This window comes from Schistocerca americana, chromosome 1, assembly GCF_021461395.2.
Source record: "Schistocerca americana isolate TAMUIC-IGC-003095 chromosome 1, iqSchAmer2.1, whole genome shotgun sequence".
In the NCBI taxonomy this organism is placed as follows: Eukaryota; Metazoa; Arthropoda; class Insecta; order Orthoptera; family Acrididae; genus Schistocerca; species Schistocerca americana.
In genome coordinates this window covers 929,668,542-929,686,033 of record NC_060119.1, presented here as the reverse complement: position 1 = coordinate 929,686,033, position 17,492 = coordinate 929,668,542, and the positions used below count along the sequence as shown (strand labels likewise).

The following is a 17,492-nucleotide window of genomic DNA, read 5'->3' as shown; positions in this document are numbered from 1 at the left end:
AAAATCATTTGGAATTTTACATTTGCCAACATTGCTGGAGGTGTTTGTGTGTGTGATGAGTATGCATTGTGAAACTTTAAAGAGCTTTTTGTAACTACTGTTAATAATGCATTCAGTGCCTTGTATGATCATTAAAATTGGCAGTTTTATATTTCTCTTTATGTTAAACGTAACTAAATTCATTTTCAACTTAATCCTAGAAATTTCATTGAATAGAAACCTTACTCTTCACTAAGGAGGAAATTTGTGTGTGCAAAATCTCATAACAGGACATGTGAAGCTATGTAATACATTGAAATAATTCGTAATTTTCAAGTGACAACCAAAATGATAGAATTTCATAAAGACTTGTCCATATTTAATCATAAATCATTTTGCGTCATAATGTGTGACGTCCTCAATGCTCCTTTTTCCTCTTGTTTAATACACACTCTCTATGTCTGAGCATGATTGCATTCTTTGTTTTTTTTCTGGTGTGGTGAGTTTGCTGTGTGTCCTGTTAAATAATTCTAACAAAATATTGGTTTACTGATTTCCTAAAACATGGATTTATCTGTCTGTTTGTTATTGCAGCATTCAAATTCCAGGAAAATCTTCTGAAAACCATGCTGCAGATAGAAAATACTTTCTTTGCTCTTGGAGAATCCTGTAGTAGAGATTGTTTGATTATCTGTGATAGAGGTGCCATGGATGCTTCAGCCTGTATGTATACAATTGTAAATCTTTATATTCTGTTACATTTTGTGTTGTACTGTTGATACACAATGTTCTGCTTAAAGTAATTCACAACAGCCAAACACTTTATTTGTACTTAAAATATTCCTACACAACATGGTCATAGAAATGTATCACCTTTTACCATGTTTCATTGACATTGTGAAACAAAGCGCAGAAAAATTTAACAAGAAATTTGTACAGTTCAACTCTGCAACAACAGACACTGATGAGAAAGTTGTAAGCAGTTGCGGCAACAAAACTGAGAAGGTGGTAAGATATTGCAAAGAGAAAGGTAGATTTTAGAGATAGACTTCCAGTTATCTGGTCGGACAATACAGTAACAATAAGGTGTGTAAGTGACACAGGTTGCAGCATAGAAGCTGAAGCAAATTGTAAAAGTGCAAGATTTTTTTAGAAAGACAAATATTTCTATTTTAATTGTACTAGTCATTTCTTAGCTTATTGTCAGTAATGGTAACATTTTTTAACAAGATTAAGTATCACGAGTTAAGAAAATAAAAATAAAAAAAAATCTTATGGATCATCATGATGAAAAAGTAGTAAACAGAGAAAGAGGATGGGAAATGTTAATGTTGCTAGCCAAACTCTGAGTCTAACAAGCTAGTTTCTAATACAGATTTCTTCTGGAAAAAGGTCATTCAGTTTTTATTCATTTACTCATTCAGACCTAATATTCTGTAAAGAAGTAATGTGTACTGATGTAATGTAAATCAAAGAATAATAATAATAATAAGAGTATTGAATGGAAAGTACAGTACAAAATACATCTCTGGTCTAGTCACACAATACCCCTCACACACATCTGTTTTTATACTTTTCCAAATTCCTCTGTTCAGAGCAATCCCTCTTACAATTTTATTTGTCTCCTCTGTTCTTTCCGATGCTTCTTAGTCACAAACAACTAGGATACATTCACATCTCTCCAATTTCATATACAGAACAAGATTATGCTTATTGGTAAGAAGATTATTTATCACATGATTCTGCAGCGGTTAAATCTTCAGATGTAAGTTGTTTCATGGACATATCAATTTTTAATATTGTTATTATTAGCCATTTAACATCTGTTGTTGGTTTAAGGCCTCTTCTAGACCTTGAGTGAATTACAATCTTCAGCTATATCAATAAACATGCAGTAACTCTTGTGTTTTCTAGCAAGTGAATAAAGGCGACTAAACCACGATTAGCCTTTGCATTGATAAAATGGCAGTTATCAGAAAAACACTCATTATTAGCTCTGATTATGAAATCATCCTCAAATAGTTAAGTTTAATTACTTATGCTCTCTCTGACTTTAATCTCCTCATCCTTTTCAAATTTTTCAGAACTGCAGATTGTCTGGGGAATGACACATGGCATACACCTGGAAACTAGTACAGCAGCCAATTTGTCACAGTTATGCCCCTCCCTCCCCCCACCCCAAACACTACATTAGAAGCAGTAGCATTCTGTGATTATCTGTCTATAAGGGCACCAATATATAACATCTATCTCTCACCAAAAATAATTTTATTATGAAAAGGATAGATCACTACTGACCAATTCAGAAAGCATTGAGTCAGACAGGCACAATGAAAATACTGCTAAAGGTTTAAGAACTGGAACTTCATGCATGAGCCCCATTCTTTGTTTCCTAGCAGAAGTGGATATCCCTCCATGTAAGGTAGACACGAGAAATATTTTAATTAAATATGTAATAACAATTTGTCAGACACCAAACTACCTATGTTATCACAGTTTGTTTCACAGACAATGTTTCAGACTTTTATGAATCACTTCAGGATAGATAGACCAGTCTGGGTATGAGTGGAATTTTTATGTACGGACCTTCAATTCCCCATACATGAATGCATACAAAGTGTCTCCTCTCAAACTTCATGACAGATTAAAACTGTGTGCTGGGCCAGGATTTGAACCTGGGACTTCTGCCATTTGTGGGCAAATGCCCTACCGACAGAGCTATCCAAGTACAACTCACAACATGCTCTCACCACTTTACATCAACAAGTACTCTCTTCCAAACTTCATAAAGGTATGCAGGAGAACATTAGTGAACTTTTACCTCCTGCTCTGTTCATTGCTATTGAAACATATGTCTTGACTGTAATTCTATTAGGTTTTGATGTTTTTCTGCACTTCCGATAACCCCATTATATTACCTTTTATACTATTTTCTTTATATTTAAATTCCATAATCTATTTTCATATTATAAATGTCTCCAGTCTATTGTCCCTCAATAGAAACTAGTAGATGCAGCTAGGTTTCAAGGCCGATGTTATTGCCTATGCAAATTACATTATACTCTTGTACGAGTGTTTGGCTGCAACATAGCCTCACGAAAAAGAGGTATTGAGATAAGCAACCCTAATATTGAACAGCACCAATAAAGACTACTAAAAGTGAACAGAGCACTGTGCACTGACAGAATTCCAATTATGTTTTACATTGAATACACCATGGAACTAACCTTCTTCCTAGTTCATATTTTTCTAGAATCTCTCATACAATGAGAAGTCAAAAATTACATATGTCATTTCTGTTTACAAAAAGTGTAAAAGATTGAATGCACAAAATTAGAGACCAGTATTTGTGATGTCTGTCTGCAGGATTCTAGAGCACATTTTGAGCTCAAATATTATGATGCTCTTGGAGAAATACGAGCTTGTCTCAAAGAATTGGCATGTATTTAGGAAAAGTCATGTGAAACACTACATGCTTTTCTCATACATGATGTGTTGTAAAAGATGGTGCAGGTGAAGAGATAGATTCCATATTCCTAGTTTCTGAAAGCCATTCATCACTGTATCAAATGATTGACTATTATATCCAAAATATGATCTATGGAGTATCATTGGCTCAATGAATATTTGACTAATAGAACTCAGTACCTTAAACTGTACAGTAAATGTTCAACAGAAACAGAAGTACAGTGGGTGTACCCCAAGAAAGCATAATAAAATTGTTGATGTCCTCAGTATACATAAGCAATTTACTAGATCAGCAGCACTAAGATTGTTGCCTGACTACACTGTTGTCTATAGGAAAGTATCATTGACAGATGATCATAAACTCGACATGTTAATTTGGATTTTGCAATGTTAGAGGCAGAGGGTGATCAGATTTTTTTCTTTTGCTCTGAAGATAAATTTTTCTTCTGTTCATAATGAAAACAATTATCATTTCATCTTAAATTAGCTTTTGGATCTGTTGATTTACCACAGAACCCATGTAACCAGTATTAAATATTTGTGTGTATTTTAAAATAACTGTTTCTCTTGTCACTTTTGAAATATTCTTCCATTATCACTGAGTTATTTTTCTGAGCTGGTGTGTGTGGTAATTCCATTGTGTTTAACTATGAGCCAGTGTTTAAGAAACTATAAAATACGGAAAAAGTTGCTGGTGCCAACTTGCCCAGTTTGTTAACTGTAGAAGAGTTGATTCATATGTATTTTCTTCTTTTCTGATTTATGGGTATAAGAAATTAGCAGAATTAGAGTTCATTGCAAACTATTATAAATGCTAATGTATCAAGTATCATTTTTGAGTCATCTTTCCTTGCAAGTTTGTAAATATGTATTCAACCTAGTTATTATTTTCATTTCTCAAATCTGTTAGTATTTGCATATACTTTCAGTTATATCAAAGGAAAAATGGGAAAGGATGATGTCATCAAATGCTTGGAATTCAGTCGAATTAAGAGACAATCGTTACAATCAGATTATCCACATGGTTTCAGCTGCTAATGGTGCTGAAGATTTTTATTCAACAGAGGTAATACTTCATATCTTATATTTGATTTAAAGTCATATGTTATGTTTTGAAATTGTGTGTGTGTGTGTGTGTGTGTGTGTGTGTGTGTGTGTGTGTGTGTGTAAACATACTTGCTAAGTGGATCTTTCTGTTGAGACTTGTGTTTACTGTTGCAGGATCATGCATGTCGCAGTGAGGGTATAGATTTAGCACGAGATTTGGATTATAAAGCAGCAGCTGCATGGGTCGGACATCCGTATTTTGATGTTATTGATAATTCTACAGATTTTGAAATGAAGATCTGTAGGATGATTGATGTAAGTTATTGTGGTAAATGCCTATTACCAGCATAGCATAGAGTTCAGTGGAGTGGGTTAAGTGAGGTAGAGGATAGGACCTTACAGCCTATTTACCTGAGGCAAATTAATGTGAACTATATTTAATAGGTAAGAGAAGGTAATATGCAGAAAGTGGCCTACCATATGCACATAAAGGAAATATCTTAAATTAAAAAGAAAAGAAATGAGCAAGACGAATTGGTGGAATTTGCAGAGTAGAAAGAGAACAGTTTGGGGGAAAAGGAGGGGCAAGGCAATGATGCAGAAAAATGAGAATACAAGTGTGGATTAAATACAGGTGGCTTGCAGGAACAGAGAGTAATGTATAATTTGAGAAAAATTGATTTAAATTATTGACTATAAAACTATAAGGAAAATTGTCAAAAGGAGAAAGTTAAAAAGTTAATACAATGAAAAGTCTGTTAAAATTTCAGTCATGTTCACTGAAGACAGTTAGTGAGAACAATTAACATCTTATTTTGAAAAGTACACTGTTACTTTGAAACATCCAGTCGGAAATGAAAGAGAATACATTTTTTCCACTAGGCTGACATGTTACTTATGTCACAGATTTAGAAAATGGTGACTAGACAAACTGTATATTTTGACTCCCAGCATCAGATGATATTTGGATGGTGCTAAATGGCCCAAAGTGAAAATTCATTAATATGGATATACAGTAGTGGATTGTTGTAAAAAAATTTTACATTTCACTTACATTTAGCTTTTCATCTGCTCACTCATTTCTGGAAGCTTAAAATTATCCTTGCATAATTTCTGTGTATGTATTATTTACTTACGTCTTTACTTGCTACTGTGTTTTCATCAGATAAATGAACCACTTAGTGGGACGCCTGCTGAATCTGAAAGTTCCTTATTTTTAAATATTTAGAAATTTCATTGGGCTCTGAAATTAACAATCTGATGTAGTTAGTTATTAACTTCTAATGTATGGAACATAAATTTACATATTTTGTGTGTAAAAGTAAGAAGAGTAAGGCTGCAAAAACATTCAGTATTAATTACAAAAGAATGGATTAATGCCCTTTCTGTATTGAGGAGAAAAGTGGATTCCATGTTTTATTATGTACACTATATTTCTCATGGTCTTGAAGTTCAGAACATTGGCAGATTGTGGATTATGCAAGTATTTAATTTCTGTTATCTGCTATCTTGCCTTGCAATACAGCTTCAGAAGTTAAGAGTTCCTGGTATATAATACAATGTTCAGATGCAATATTAACTAAAAGTTGAAGGACTTTTTTTCTTTCTTTTTTCTTAAAAAATGTAGTTGTTCCTCATAATCCTGGCCATAGTGGCCCTTCTATCTTTGTAATTTTAACTGCAAGGAAGATACATTGGTTGTACATGTGACATGGGACAAGGGGTCAACACATTTAATTTATGATTACAGTAGTCATTGTGACTACATGGTCAACACAAAGTTCATAATAATATAAACTGATGTAGCTATTGCTTGTACACATGATGCAGTTGTTAGTGAGACTATGTGTGAAACATAATCAAAGTAAATTATAGTATAAAGTGACATAATAGATAATTAACAAGATTTGATAAAGGAGGTTTACTTCTTATTATGTTCCAAAGGTTCTGAGACAGAGTAGAAGCACTGGTCAAGCAAGAAGCCTTTCAACTTTATCTTAAATATATTTAATGTCAATATCCATTTTATAAGAAGGAAGATGGTTGCATAACATAACTTCAGTGTGGTATACTCCTCTTTTGCATAAATTTGTGCTTACTGTGTTCACATGTAATTAAGCTTCCATTTATTTTCATATTTGTGTAAATCATAGTTATGTTTGAAGATGTTTTCTTTCTCATAGATGATCCCTTTCATAAAAATTAGTATTTCAAACATGTATGAATAAGGCAGGGGCAGGATTTTCACACATTTAAAAATTAGTCGGCAGGAATCACTAAATTTAGCTCTCTTTATCACCCTGACGGTTATTTTCTGTATTTTACATGTTTAACTGTGGAATTGCCCCAAAAATCATTCCGGTACATCAGTAACGACTGTATATTACCATGGTACATTACCATCACCGAAGAGTGGGGGCTATGAAGCAGATGGTAATGTTGAACTGAGCCAGAAACTGCTTGACTTGATCTCTGGTGTATGACTGCACATTGGCATAATGAGTTGCCATCCTGTCGGAGAAAGACCTGGATGTTTCAGTGTGCTGCTTCAGTTTAGCCAATACTGACATGCAGTATGCTGCTGTAATGGTAGTGAGAGGAAGGGATGGGACTGCATCCTGTAATTCATTCGATCACAGTTGAAAAATGTGATGACTGTCACTTCCCCTGCAGATGGAACAGCTTTTGCCTTTTTCAGTGTTTGTCAATTTTCGAACTGTGCTGGGACATTCTCCTTCAGGATTCATAATGATGCAGCCATGGGCACCACCAGTGATAATAGATTTTAGAAATGTACCTGTCCATCAACAGAGAGACACAGCACCTCACGGCTTGTCTCCATTTGCACACCCTTTTGTTCCGGAGTCAATAGCTCAGGAAATTAAAAAGAAAAGGAAGTCGCAGAATTACAGATTTTAGTTCTAGTGAACACATAGAGCAAATGTCATTAGTAGGTAATACTATAGTTTGTAGCTGATGTGAAGTTGAAACTTCTTGCTGTGTATAAAGCCAAGCAGTCAGATTTCGTGCAAGAATGGCAAGCAAGCCACACTTTATTATTGAATGAAAAAAGTCAGAGTTGCTTGTGCAGTCAATGAATGCCGTGACGCATTCTTCCATTTTTCTAGATTTTACCATGTGAGTTAAAAGATTTTTGCCACCAAAAGTTTTTTTTTTTTAATTTTTGGTCCTAATTTGCCTTAAGGTTCCTGAAGAGAGATAAAAGCTGTGAAAGCTGCAATCCGCTGATACCTCTAGCACAGGCCTGTTAGTGGCAAAGCCGGCTGTGGTGGTCTAGTGGTTCTAGCCGCGCAGTCCGGAACTGCGGGACTGCTACGGTCGCAGGTTCGAATCCTGCCTCGGGCATGGATGTGTGTGATGTCCTTAGGTTAGTTAGGTTTAAGTAGTTCTAAGTTCTAGGGGACTGAGGACCTCAGATGTTAAGTCCCATAGTGCTCAGAGCCATTTGAACCATGTGTTAGTGGCAAAAATCTTGTAACTGATGTGCTAAAATCTGGAAAAATGGGAGAGAATAATTTTCAGTATTGCATCTGAAATATCTTCTTAGCTGTTGGGGGGGGGGGGGAATAATAATAATAATAATAATAATGATAATAATAATAATAATAATAAAGTCTCAGGCTTTAGGATGATGATGAAAAGATTGTTAATATAATCTGGATTCCACTTGGAAATAATAGTGTGATTCAGCTTTTTGACAAAAAAAATTTTGGCAGTGGAAAGACTTTTCAATAAGTGGAACAGTATTGTTAAATGTGACTTAATTGTTCATTGTTAGTTTGCATCACTGCAGTTTACAAATCTGATACAGAATGTCTGTCATGCAGCACAATGCACAGAATAAAGCCATGACCATTTCTTACTCCATCCTAGTTCTATCTAAATAAAACTAGTATTTACTGTGAAGTGCGTGAATTCATTAATTTTTCTTTTGTCAGATGTGCCTAGTGTAACCAAAATATTGGTTTTTGTCATCCAACCAATAGGCACTTCCCACTTTTGTGACGACTGCAGGGAATAAATAAGTGACTGTTTCATTGTTATTAAAACATATGTTGTTCAAAAATTATCATAAGAACTGTGCTACAGGAGCCGTTATAAAGTATTTAATGTCAACAAATTAAAGCCCCAATTGATGGAAATCATATGTAATGTATCATCATACACTGCCTTGATTTCATTTTCTCTGCAAGGCACTTGTGTAACAATTACATCTGAAACAGTTTAGCTGCTGATATGAACTGCAAGTTATTCAAAACATTAATCATTCAAGGCACTTTTGGTATGTTTTTAGTGCTTAAAATTTGTGTGCGTACACTTTGAACTTCGCACTGTGCACTGTTCACTATTGTAGAAGTATTTAATGTCTTCTGTAATTGGAAGATTAAGGTTACTTATAAGAACACAAGAAATTTTCTTGTTCCAGTAGCAAAAGTGAAAGGCAGCCTTCCCTAAACATTGAAAAATGTGCACACCTTTGAGCACATTATGACGAAGTTGTTCACAGCTGGATAATTATTATACTGTATCATATTAGCAAATGTCTTTAGTTGACTGAGAAATCACGCTAGGAAGGATTTCCTGAAGCATTTGGCACAATTCACTCACAATTGTTTAAGGATCAAGTATGTGTGAATAGGTCATGTTTAATTTGGATACATTAAACTGGAGATATTAATGGTATTTAACTATAAACCCACCATAGCTAATTCTTTCATCTCAGATTGGTATCTGAGATGGTCAGTATGTAAGTCGTTAGGTAATCTTTTAGTTCTTCCAGGGCATGTATTATCATAGTCAGCACTAACCTCATATTGCATTTGATTCCTGATTAAGGCATCTTCCAGGCTTCTCCTTGTTGCTCCTGAATGGTTTTTTTAATGTCATTAACCCTTCCACTAATACATCATCTCAGTTTTCTCATATACCTCAAAATTCAGCAAACTACTTCTGTTGTCTATCTACCACACAATCCAGCTACATGTCCTACCCACTACCATAATGTTTTCATTACAGTCATAATTACATTTTTACCATTGTTCTGTTCTCTGGTGTATTTGTCTGTTTCTCCATCTTTTGTAGTAGTTCCTTGTATAAATGTCTTCATGGTATTCACTGCTTACTGATAGTAAACTTTTCTTTTTAGATATGCTAGAAGCTTTGAATTTGGTAACTTAAATAGCATTTTCAGAGCAGTGACTATCATTTTTACTGTTCTGCTTATATATTTTCCTGTCCATCCTTTCTCTGTCTTATGCTGCCATTAGCACCATGTAAACTCATTAGTTGGTTTAATATCTTGTTTGTTAATTTCTAGTATCTTTTTTATGTGCTAATCCTGTTATAATGGTTTTTTGATGCTGTTTTCAAACTTGCGCTATAAGTTTCTCCATTTGTTGTTGAAGTTTATGTATACCAGAGGCAAACTGTGCAATAGCATCAGCAAGACCAGGGTGTTTCTGATGGTTCAGCAAACTGCTTTTCTCCTTTTTTTCCAGTTTAGGGATCTGAAAAGTTCATATAAGGCCACAGAATAGTTGTGATGGTATAGAAATCCCTTGCCTCACTCCACTGTCATCTTAGAATTTCCCACTAGAAGAACTATAATGAAAGCTGCAGCATTTATGTAAAAATTCCTTAGTTGACTAACATAGGTTGAATCAAAACCTTTTTTCAGAATCTGTGGACTCAAGGCAGAGTGATAATTCTTTACTTACAAGAGGTGTATATAGTTGTTGGTTTCTTGTAGAGTTGGCATTTAGGGGTCTTAAAACTGCCTGGTTTGCAAATTGCCAAACTTGCCCCTGATTCCAACATTATCTTAGGTGATGCAGAAGCAGAGCATAAATGTGTTTGAAATACCATCAAGCAATAATATGAATATATCGAAAAAGTGGAGAGCACAAGTGTATTACTGAGCCTGTCAGACATCATCTCACTCCAGTGATATCTCACATTTAATCGTGTATAATCTTTTTAATGCTACAGAGCTAAGTAAAAAACAGGCACACACTCACTAGCATGACTATATTGTCATGGTCACTTATCCTGTTTCATATCTGTAAGTTTGTTAGGAAAAAAAGTCAGAAAGTATCACAAAAAGTTGTCATGTTGGTGTCTTTTGACCACTTAATGCCTCAAATATACAATGAGTGGTTACCTTTCTTCCTTCCATTATGTGTGGTTTACTCAGATCTTTCCAGTATTGTGCTACTGATTTGCATGTCACTTGAAATTTTACAAGCTTATGGTCCCAGAAATTATAATGTTTTGTATGTTATGGTATGGTAATATAGTTTGTAATATATCTTCCAAGAAAATAAAAATTACTTCTGAACTTTTGCCCATTTTAATCCTTAGCCTGCAGGTACCTGTGTTTAAATTGGTTTTCAATTATTTCAGAGTGTGTGCCAAAAACTGGGTATTGATACTGGTGATCGTCTTCGAACAAATTCAAGAAAGCTTAAATTTTTGGTTGGGAGCTTGCCGCCTGATTCACTTTTTCCACCTTTTCAAGATTTTGATGTTGTGCACAATTATTTACAGACAAACACACCCAGTATGCAAGCTCGTCTAAGGAAAAGAGGCCAAAATGGTATGCTGTTCATTTTATAACCATAATTTAATACAACACATCAACAGTCTCATTGTTAATGATTAGCCTATTATTCAGTTGAAAATTTTATGAAAAGGGTAGTTGCTACTCACCATATAGTGGAGATGCTGAGTAAGACAGGCACAACAATAAGCCTGTCAAGCAAGGCTTTCAGGCAAACAGGCCTTTATCAGAATTGGGCAACAACCCAGACGACAAAACACACACACACACACACACACACACACACACACACACAAATGCAACTCACATGCACATTGACCACAGTCTCTGGTTACAAAGGCCAGGCTATCCATGGCAGCCAGAGAATGTGCTTGTGCTTGTGTGTGTGTGTGTGTGTGTGTGTGTGTGTGTGTGTCTAATTCTGATGGCAGCCTCTTTCACTGAAACATCTTTTTGTGTCTATTGTGACTCAATGTGTCTGCTATAAGGTGTATAGCAACTATCATTTTTATAATATTGTTATAATTCCATCCTGGATTTTCCATTGTTTTATTATTCAGTTGAAATGTTCTTTAACAGTTATGCACCCTGGCAGCATGAGATACCTCTAGTTCTAAAGCAGGATTTAAGCCAATATATACAGTAGAGCGTCGATTATCCGAAGTAATTGGGGGACATGGGTGTTCGGAAAACTGATTTGTTCGGATAATCGAACTGTACATATTTATTTGCCAAAAAGAAGTACTCTACAGTAAATTTATTCATAAATTTATTCATAAAAACAAGGCCGGCCGCGGTGGTCTAGCGGTTCTAGGCGCGCAGTCCGGAACCGCGCGACTGCTACGGTCGCAGGTTCGAATCCTGCCTCGGGCATGGATGTGTGTGGTGTCCTTAGGTTAGTTACGTTTACGTAGTTCTAAGTTCTAGGGGACTGATGACCACAGTAGTTAAGTCCCATAGTGCTCAGAGCCATTTGAACCATAAAAACAGGCATCTCTTTTAGTATTACAAAGTAACATACAAAGGCAACTTCAGTAGGAATATATAGTATGTGGCACCGTTCATTAAACAAAAATATATACATATTACATACGCATTTTGCATGAACAATCCACACAGTATACAAAATTAACGTTTAAAAAAAAATCCTTTATTTTGGTCTGTCTAAGCAAGCCTACACGCTTACGAGCAGCTAAGTCACGTACTTTTTTCATTACAGATATCTGAAACTGGTCACTTTCATCTTGGGCTTCAAACCATCGCAAGGCAGTATCTAAACAAGTGAACATCTCAGAAGCTGTTGGTATACTTTCATCTTCACTTTGTGGAGCACTGATTGATGAGATGCTGGCAGCGTCATCTTTATCAGTGACGACGTTTACAATCTCGCTGTCCTGCATGATCTGGTGTCCTGGATCTGCATCATCGATATTCTTCCATTCATGAACGTCTTCTTCATCACATTCGTGGCAATCTATTTCTTTTAGCATACCGAGAATTTCGGACATATCATTCTGTTTGTCATTTTCAATCGTACCTTGTGAATTTTCTTCTGTGTCTTATTCAAGGCTTTCTTCAAATTCTCTTCCTTTACACTATTCCATGCTGCGCTGATCATGTAGGACGTGTCTTTCAAGTCAGTATTCTTATGATTTCTTAAGAGACTTTCTTCTCCATCCTCTTCTCTTTCTAACAATAACTTACGCAACAATTCTTTCCTGTAATATCGTTTGAAAGTCTCAATAACGCCTTGATCCATGGGCTGTAATAAGGAGGTTACATTAGGTGGAAGAAATATTACCTTTATGAACTCGTCTTCTTCGTCTAAAATATCACATGACGGATGAGTTGCTGCATTGTCAAGGAGTAGTGTTTTCTCCCTCTTCCCATTCTTTAACTGATGAGCTTTTACAGAGGGTACGAAAACGTCCAGAAACCACTTCATAAAAATCGTACTATCCATCCAGGCACTCTTTTGTGAGGTGTACACAACAGGCAAGGCTGACATATTAACGTGCTTGAAACAACGCAGTTTTTTACTTTTACCAATGACGAACATAGGCAGTTGGTGACTTCCAGTAGCATTAGCACAAGCCAAAGCTGTAATACGGTCCTTGCTTGTTTTAAGACCAGGTGCTGCTAATTCATGGCGTGAAACAACAGTTTTTCTCGGTAAAGCTTTCCAGTTAAGTCCAGTTTCGTCAGCATTGTAAACGTTTTTGAGAGCATAATCTTCTTCCCTTAATACGTCCCTTAGTTTGAGTTTGAAAGAATCAGCTGCTGAAGAATCAGCCGACAGTTTTTCTTCCTGTATTGTCAGCTCACGAATGCCGTGTCTAGACTTGAAGCATTTTAACTAGCCCATGCTCACTTTAAAATTCGAAGGCCCTCCAAGTTTTTCGTTGAACTGCATTGCCTTCCCACACAGAATGGTACCTGAGATAGGTTCTCCTTCCGATCTCTTTTTGTGTAAACCACTTGTAAACAGCATCATCTATATCTGTGTTAGTGGCGAGCTTCATAGTTTTACGGCTTGTACAGCTTGTTGATCCATCAGTAGAATCAAGAAGCATAGCTATAAAATTTGCTATGCTCCTCTTTTGTTTTTTTTATATCCGTAATTGTCGACTTCCCCACCTTGTACTCATTGGATGAAGTGGTTGCAGATTCACCTTCTTCTAACCTTTTAATAATCTCATACTTGTCCCTCATAGAAAGGACAACACGTTAATGTTTAAGCATTTTGCATCGTCAAGTTCACTTTTTCACGCAGCAGTACACAAGTGGTCGTAACAGAGAACAGAAGGTGACTGACTGTTTGCACCGTGAGAAGCTCTTCTTGGGGGCGTGCAATCCTTCAAGCTGTGCGGAGCGGCACACCTCAACTCTATGCTGGCGCAGCTGTTGCTGTGAACAGCTTTGGTACTGCAGCTACTTCTACTGCCAGTGCCAACCCGACAGAAGTGTGCTGATTGTTGAAACACAGCGACTGGTGACTTGGCCGGTCAGCAGCACCTTGTGAAGGCCCCATTAGAAGCAATGTTCCGCCAGCGGTGGCCCAGTGTGGCGACTACTGTGGGGAAACTGGGTTTGGGAGTGAGGGGGATGATGGACGGTAGGGTGGGAGAGCAACAGGTGCGAGCGAGTACACAGCTCGGTTAAACGGTAGTTCGGTTGGCCGACGTTCGGATAATCGATGCTCTACTGTAGTACAAAAAGTTTGCATTCAAAAACAATATGTATACTATGATTAACATAAACATTGTAAGGAAACTTCTGGCAAAATGCAAATACTTTAGGAATACGAATTCATCCAAACCTAGCAGGTTTTCATTCTTTTTTGTGTGCCTATCAATGACTCAATGATTCTATCAATTAATGAGTGGTCTCCATTATTCCTAGAGTATTTACAAGTACTGTATTTTACTGAGTGTAAGACGACACTGAATATAAGATGATCCCCCTCTTTTTTTAAGAGGCTCATTGAGAAAAAATTCTGTTCTACGTGTTCTGACTAATCAAAATTACAAATTGTTTTATTGACATATATTCCAATAAGTTAAATTTTACCTTTTATAAACGTATGCCTTTTATTATGTACAGATTTTGATAATATTAGGAACAAAACGAGATGATTTACATTAATTTTCAAACCACTTTATTTTCTACCTTTCTTGCTTACTGACCCTGTAGTCTGTTATATCACTATTTTTAATCATCATCCAAATAGCATAGCTATGAAATTTACACTGAAGTGCCAGAGGAACTGATGTAGGCATGTGTGTTCAAGTACAGAGATATGAAAACAGGCAGGATACAGCACTGTCGTCAGCGACACATTTATAAGACACAATTGTCTGGCGTAGTTGTTAGATAGGTTACTGCTGATACAATGGCAGTTCAATATTTGAGTGAGTTTGAACATTGTCTTGTAGTCGGCACATGAGTGATGGGGCACAGCATCTAAAAGGTAGCGATGAGGTGTGGATTTTCCTGTATGACGATTTCACAAGTGTACCGTGAATATCAGGAATACAATAAAACGTCAAATCTCCAACATCACTGCAGCCGGAAAAAGATCCTGCAAGGACAGGACCAATGATGAATGTCTGAAGAGAATTGTTCAATGTGACAGAAGTGCAACCCTTCCACAGATTGCTGCAGATTTAAATGCTGGGCCATCAAAGTGTGTCAGCGTGCAAACCATGCAATGAAACATCATCGACATGGGCTTTTGGAGCTGAAGGCCCACTCGTGTACGTTTAATGACTGCATGACACAAAGCTTTACACCTTGCCTGAGCCTGTCAGCCCTGACATTGGACTGTTGATGACTGGAAACATGTTGCCTGGTCAGACGAGTCTTGTTACAAATTATATCGAGCCGATGGACATGTATGGGTATGGGGACAACCTCATGAGTTCATGGTCCCTGCTTGTCAGCAGGGGATTGTTCAAGCTGGTGGAGGCTTTGTAGTGGTGTGGGGTGTGTGCAATTGGAGTGATATGGGACACCCGGTCTAGGTGACACATGCGTAAGCATCCTGTCTGATCACCTGCATCCATTCATGTCGATTGTGCATTCCGACGGACTTCGGCAATCCCCTCAGGACAATGCAACACCCCAGACGTCCAGACTTTCTGAAGAGTGGCTCCATGAACACACTCATGAGTTTCAACACTTCCGCTGGCCACCAAACTCTCCAGACATGAATATTATTGAGCATATGTGGGATGCCTTGCAGCATGCTGTTCAGAGGAGCTCTCCACTCCCTCGCACTCTTATGGATTTATGGACAGCTCTCAGGATTTGTAGTGTCAATGCTCTCCAGCACTACTTCAGACATTAGTAAGAGTCCATGCCATGTCATGTTGCGGCACTTCTGCATGCTCATGGAGGCCATACACAATATTAGGCAGGTGAACCAGATTTTTTGGCTCTTCTGTGTGTCTTCATTGTCACAAATGTTTGGTTGTTTCTTCTGAATATGTTGCTATTTTTGAGATTGTAGTTATGGAGGGAATTGAGAACACAGCTGGTTTTTTAAACATATCAGATTTTACTTCTATACCAACATGAAAATGTTGCTATGTCTAATGCTTCCAAACATAAACCCTGCCCACTGCTTTGTCATTGGCTGTGTAGAACCAGTTGGCACACCCCCTTTCATTCCCATCATGTATGACAGTGAGTATCGATCACTTTGCAGCCTGAAACACACGACGACGTCACCGGCCCCTATCTAGACTTTTACTGTCTCCTGCAGAAATTAATACTATTCTTGTGTATTTTTCCAATTTTAAACTCAGTTTGATTCCGACTACAAATGGATTCAGGCAAACTGAGGTTTAAATATGGTAGCTGTTCTTAAAAAGCCGAAGTATGTGGTACACATTCCCATGACTGGCCACATGACAAAACTTGCTGCTCACTCACTTCACCCCCCCCTCCCCCCCCCCTCCCCATTGGCAATCTTCAAGCTGATGTCACTGTTCCCCTTCCAACCCTTCCGAAGTACTGACCTTGAGCAACTATGAAAAACTGATTGTCATATTTTCTAGTGTGCAGCTCATATGTAACAATACCAGTTAATTCATAAATTAAAGGTCACAATTACAACTTGGTCCTATTCTCGAACTTTCGCTCATTGGTACTATCTCCATGACAGGTAATTTATTCTTGTGATAACAATTACAGGCAATCTAATATGATTTACTTGCTTTGTTAGACATTTCATTCTGGATTAATTTTTCTTTTCATTTCAACTGGATGTCACAATCATATTCTAAAGCTGGTCATGTTTTTACCCATTACTATTGTACATGAACAGTGGCTGAATTTCTCATTTGCAGTCCACTTTGTAAATCAATAATCATTAGTCACTCAGAAAAAAATAAAATATTAGTCTGGATTTTGAATCAAATAATGTTTTTTTGAAAGTCTTTGTTTACATTTTTGAACAAAAAAATTGGAAATTTTGTGGTAAGGTCTTATGGAACCAAATTGCTGAGGTCATCGGTCTCTCCATTTTTTAATGTTAACTTTATGTAAGAATACTGTTTGTGTACAGTGTTCATACATGTACGAGAACATTTACTGCAAACCTGTTTGAATACAACAAAAATTTGTAAGATGATAGAATTTAATGCTTTTTCCTCTTTGTGTCACAAAAATTTTAGATTTTAATCAGTGCAATAGACCATTGCAGTGGCTAGTTCATAGTTTCTTGCATATCTCCTGCACTACCAAAGCACAGGTCAGTGTCGTGTGATTGTGGGAGCAATGTGAATATTGTATCAGGTGTTTCGCCATATTGGGAAATCTTGAGCCTGTCTGAATGGGGAGTATCATTTGCAGAGCCCTGCCCTTCAGAGTTTTTCAGAATCTACATCTACATCTACATCCATACTCCGCAAGA

The 17,492-nt window shown here is 36.8% G+C and overlaps 1 protein-coding gene across 2 annotated transcripts in view; it reads left to right on the top strand.

The window, feature by feature from the left end:
- LOC124615365 (TRPL translocation defect protein 14) overlaps positions 1–17,492 on the top strand; it is a 164,509-nt gene that overhangs the window by 114,405 nt on the left and 32,612 nt on the right. For both annotated transcript variants that reach the window (XM_047143195.1, XM_047143187.1), the window contains 4 exons: positions 574–702; positions 4,377–4,513; positions 4,669–4,809; positions 10,918–11,110. In XM_047143195.1, coding sequence (XP_046999151.1) covers positions 574–702; positions 4,377–4,513; positions 4,669–4,809; positions 10,918–11,110 — 600 coding nt within the window. The remainder of the gene's footprint in view (positions 1–573; positions 703–4,376; positions 4,514–4,668; positions 4,810–10,917; positions 11,111–17,492) is intronic.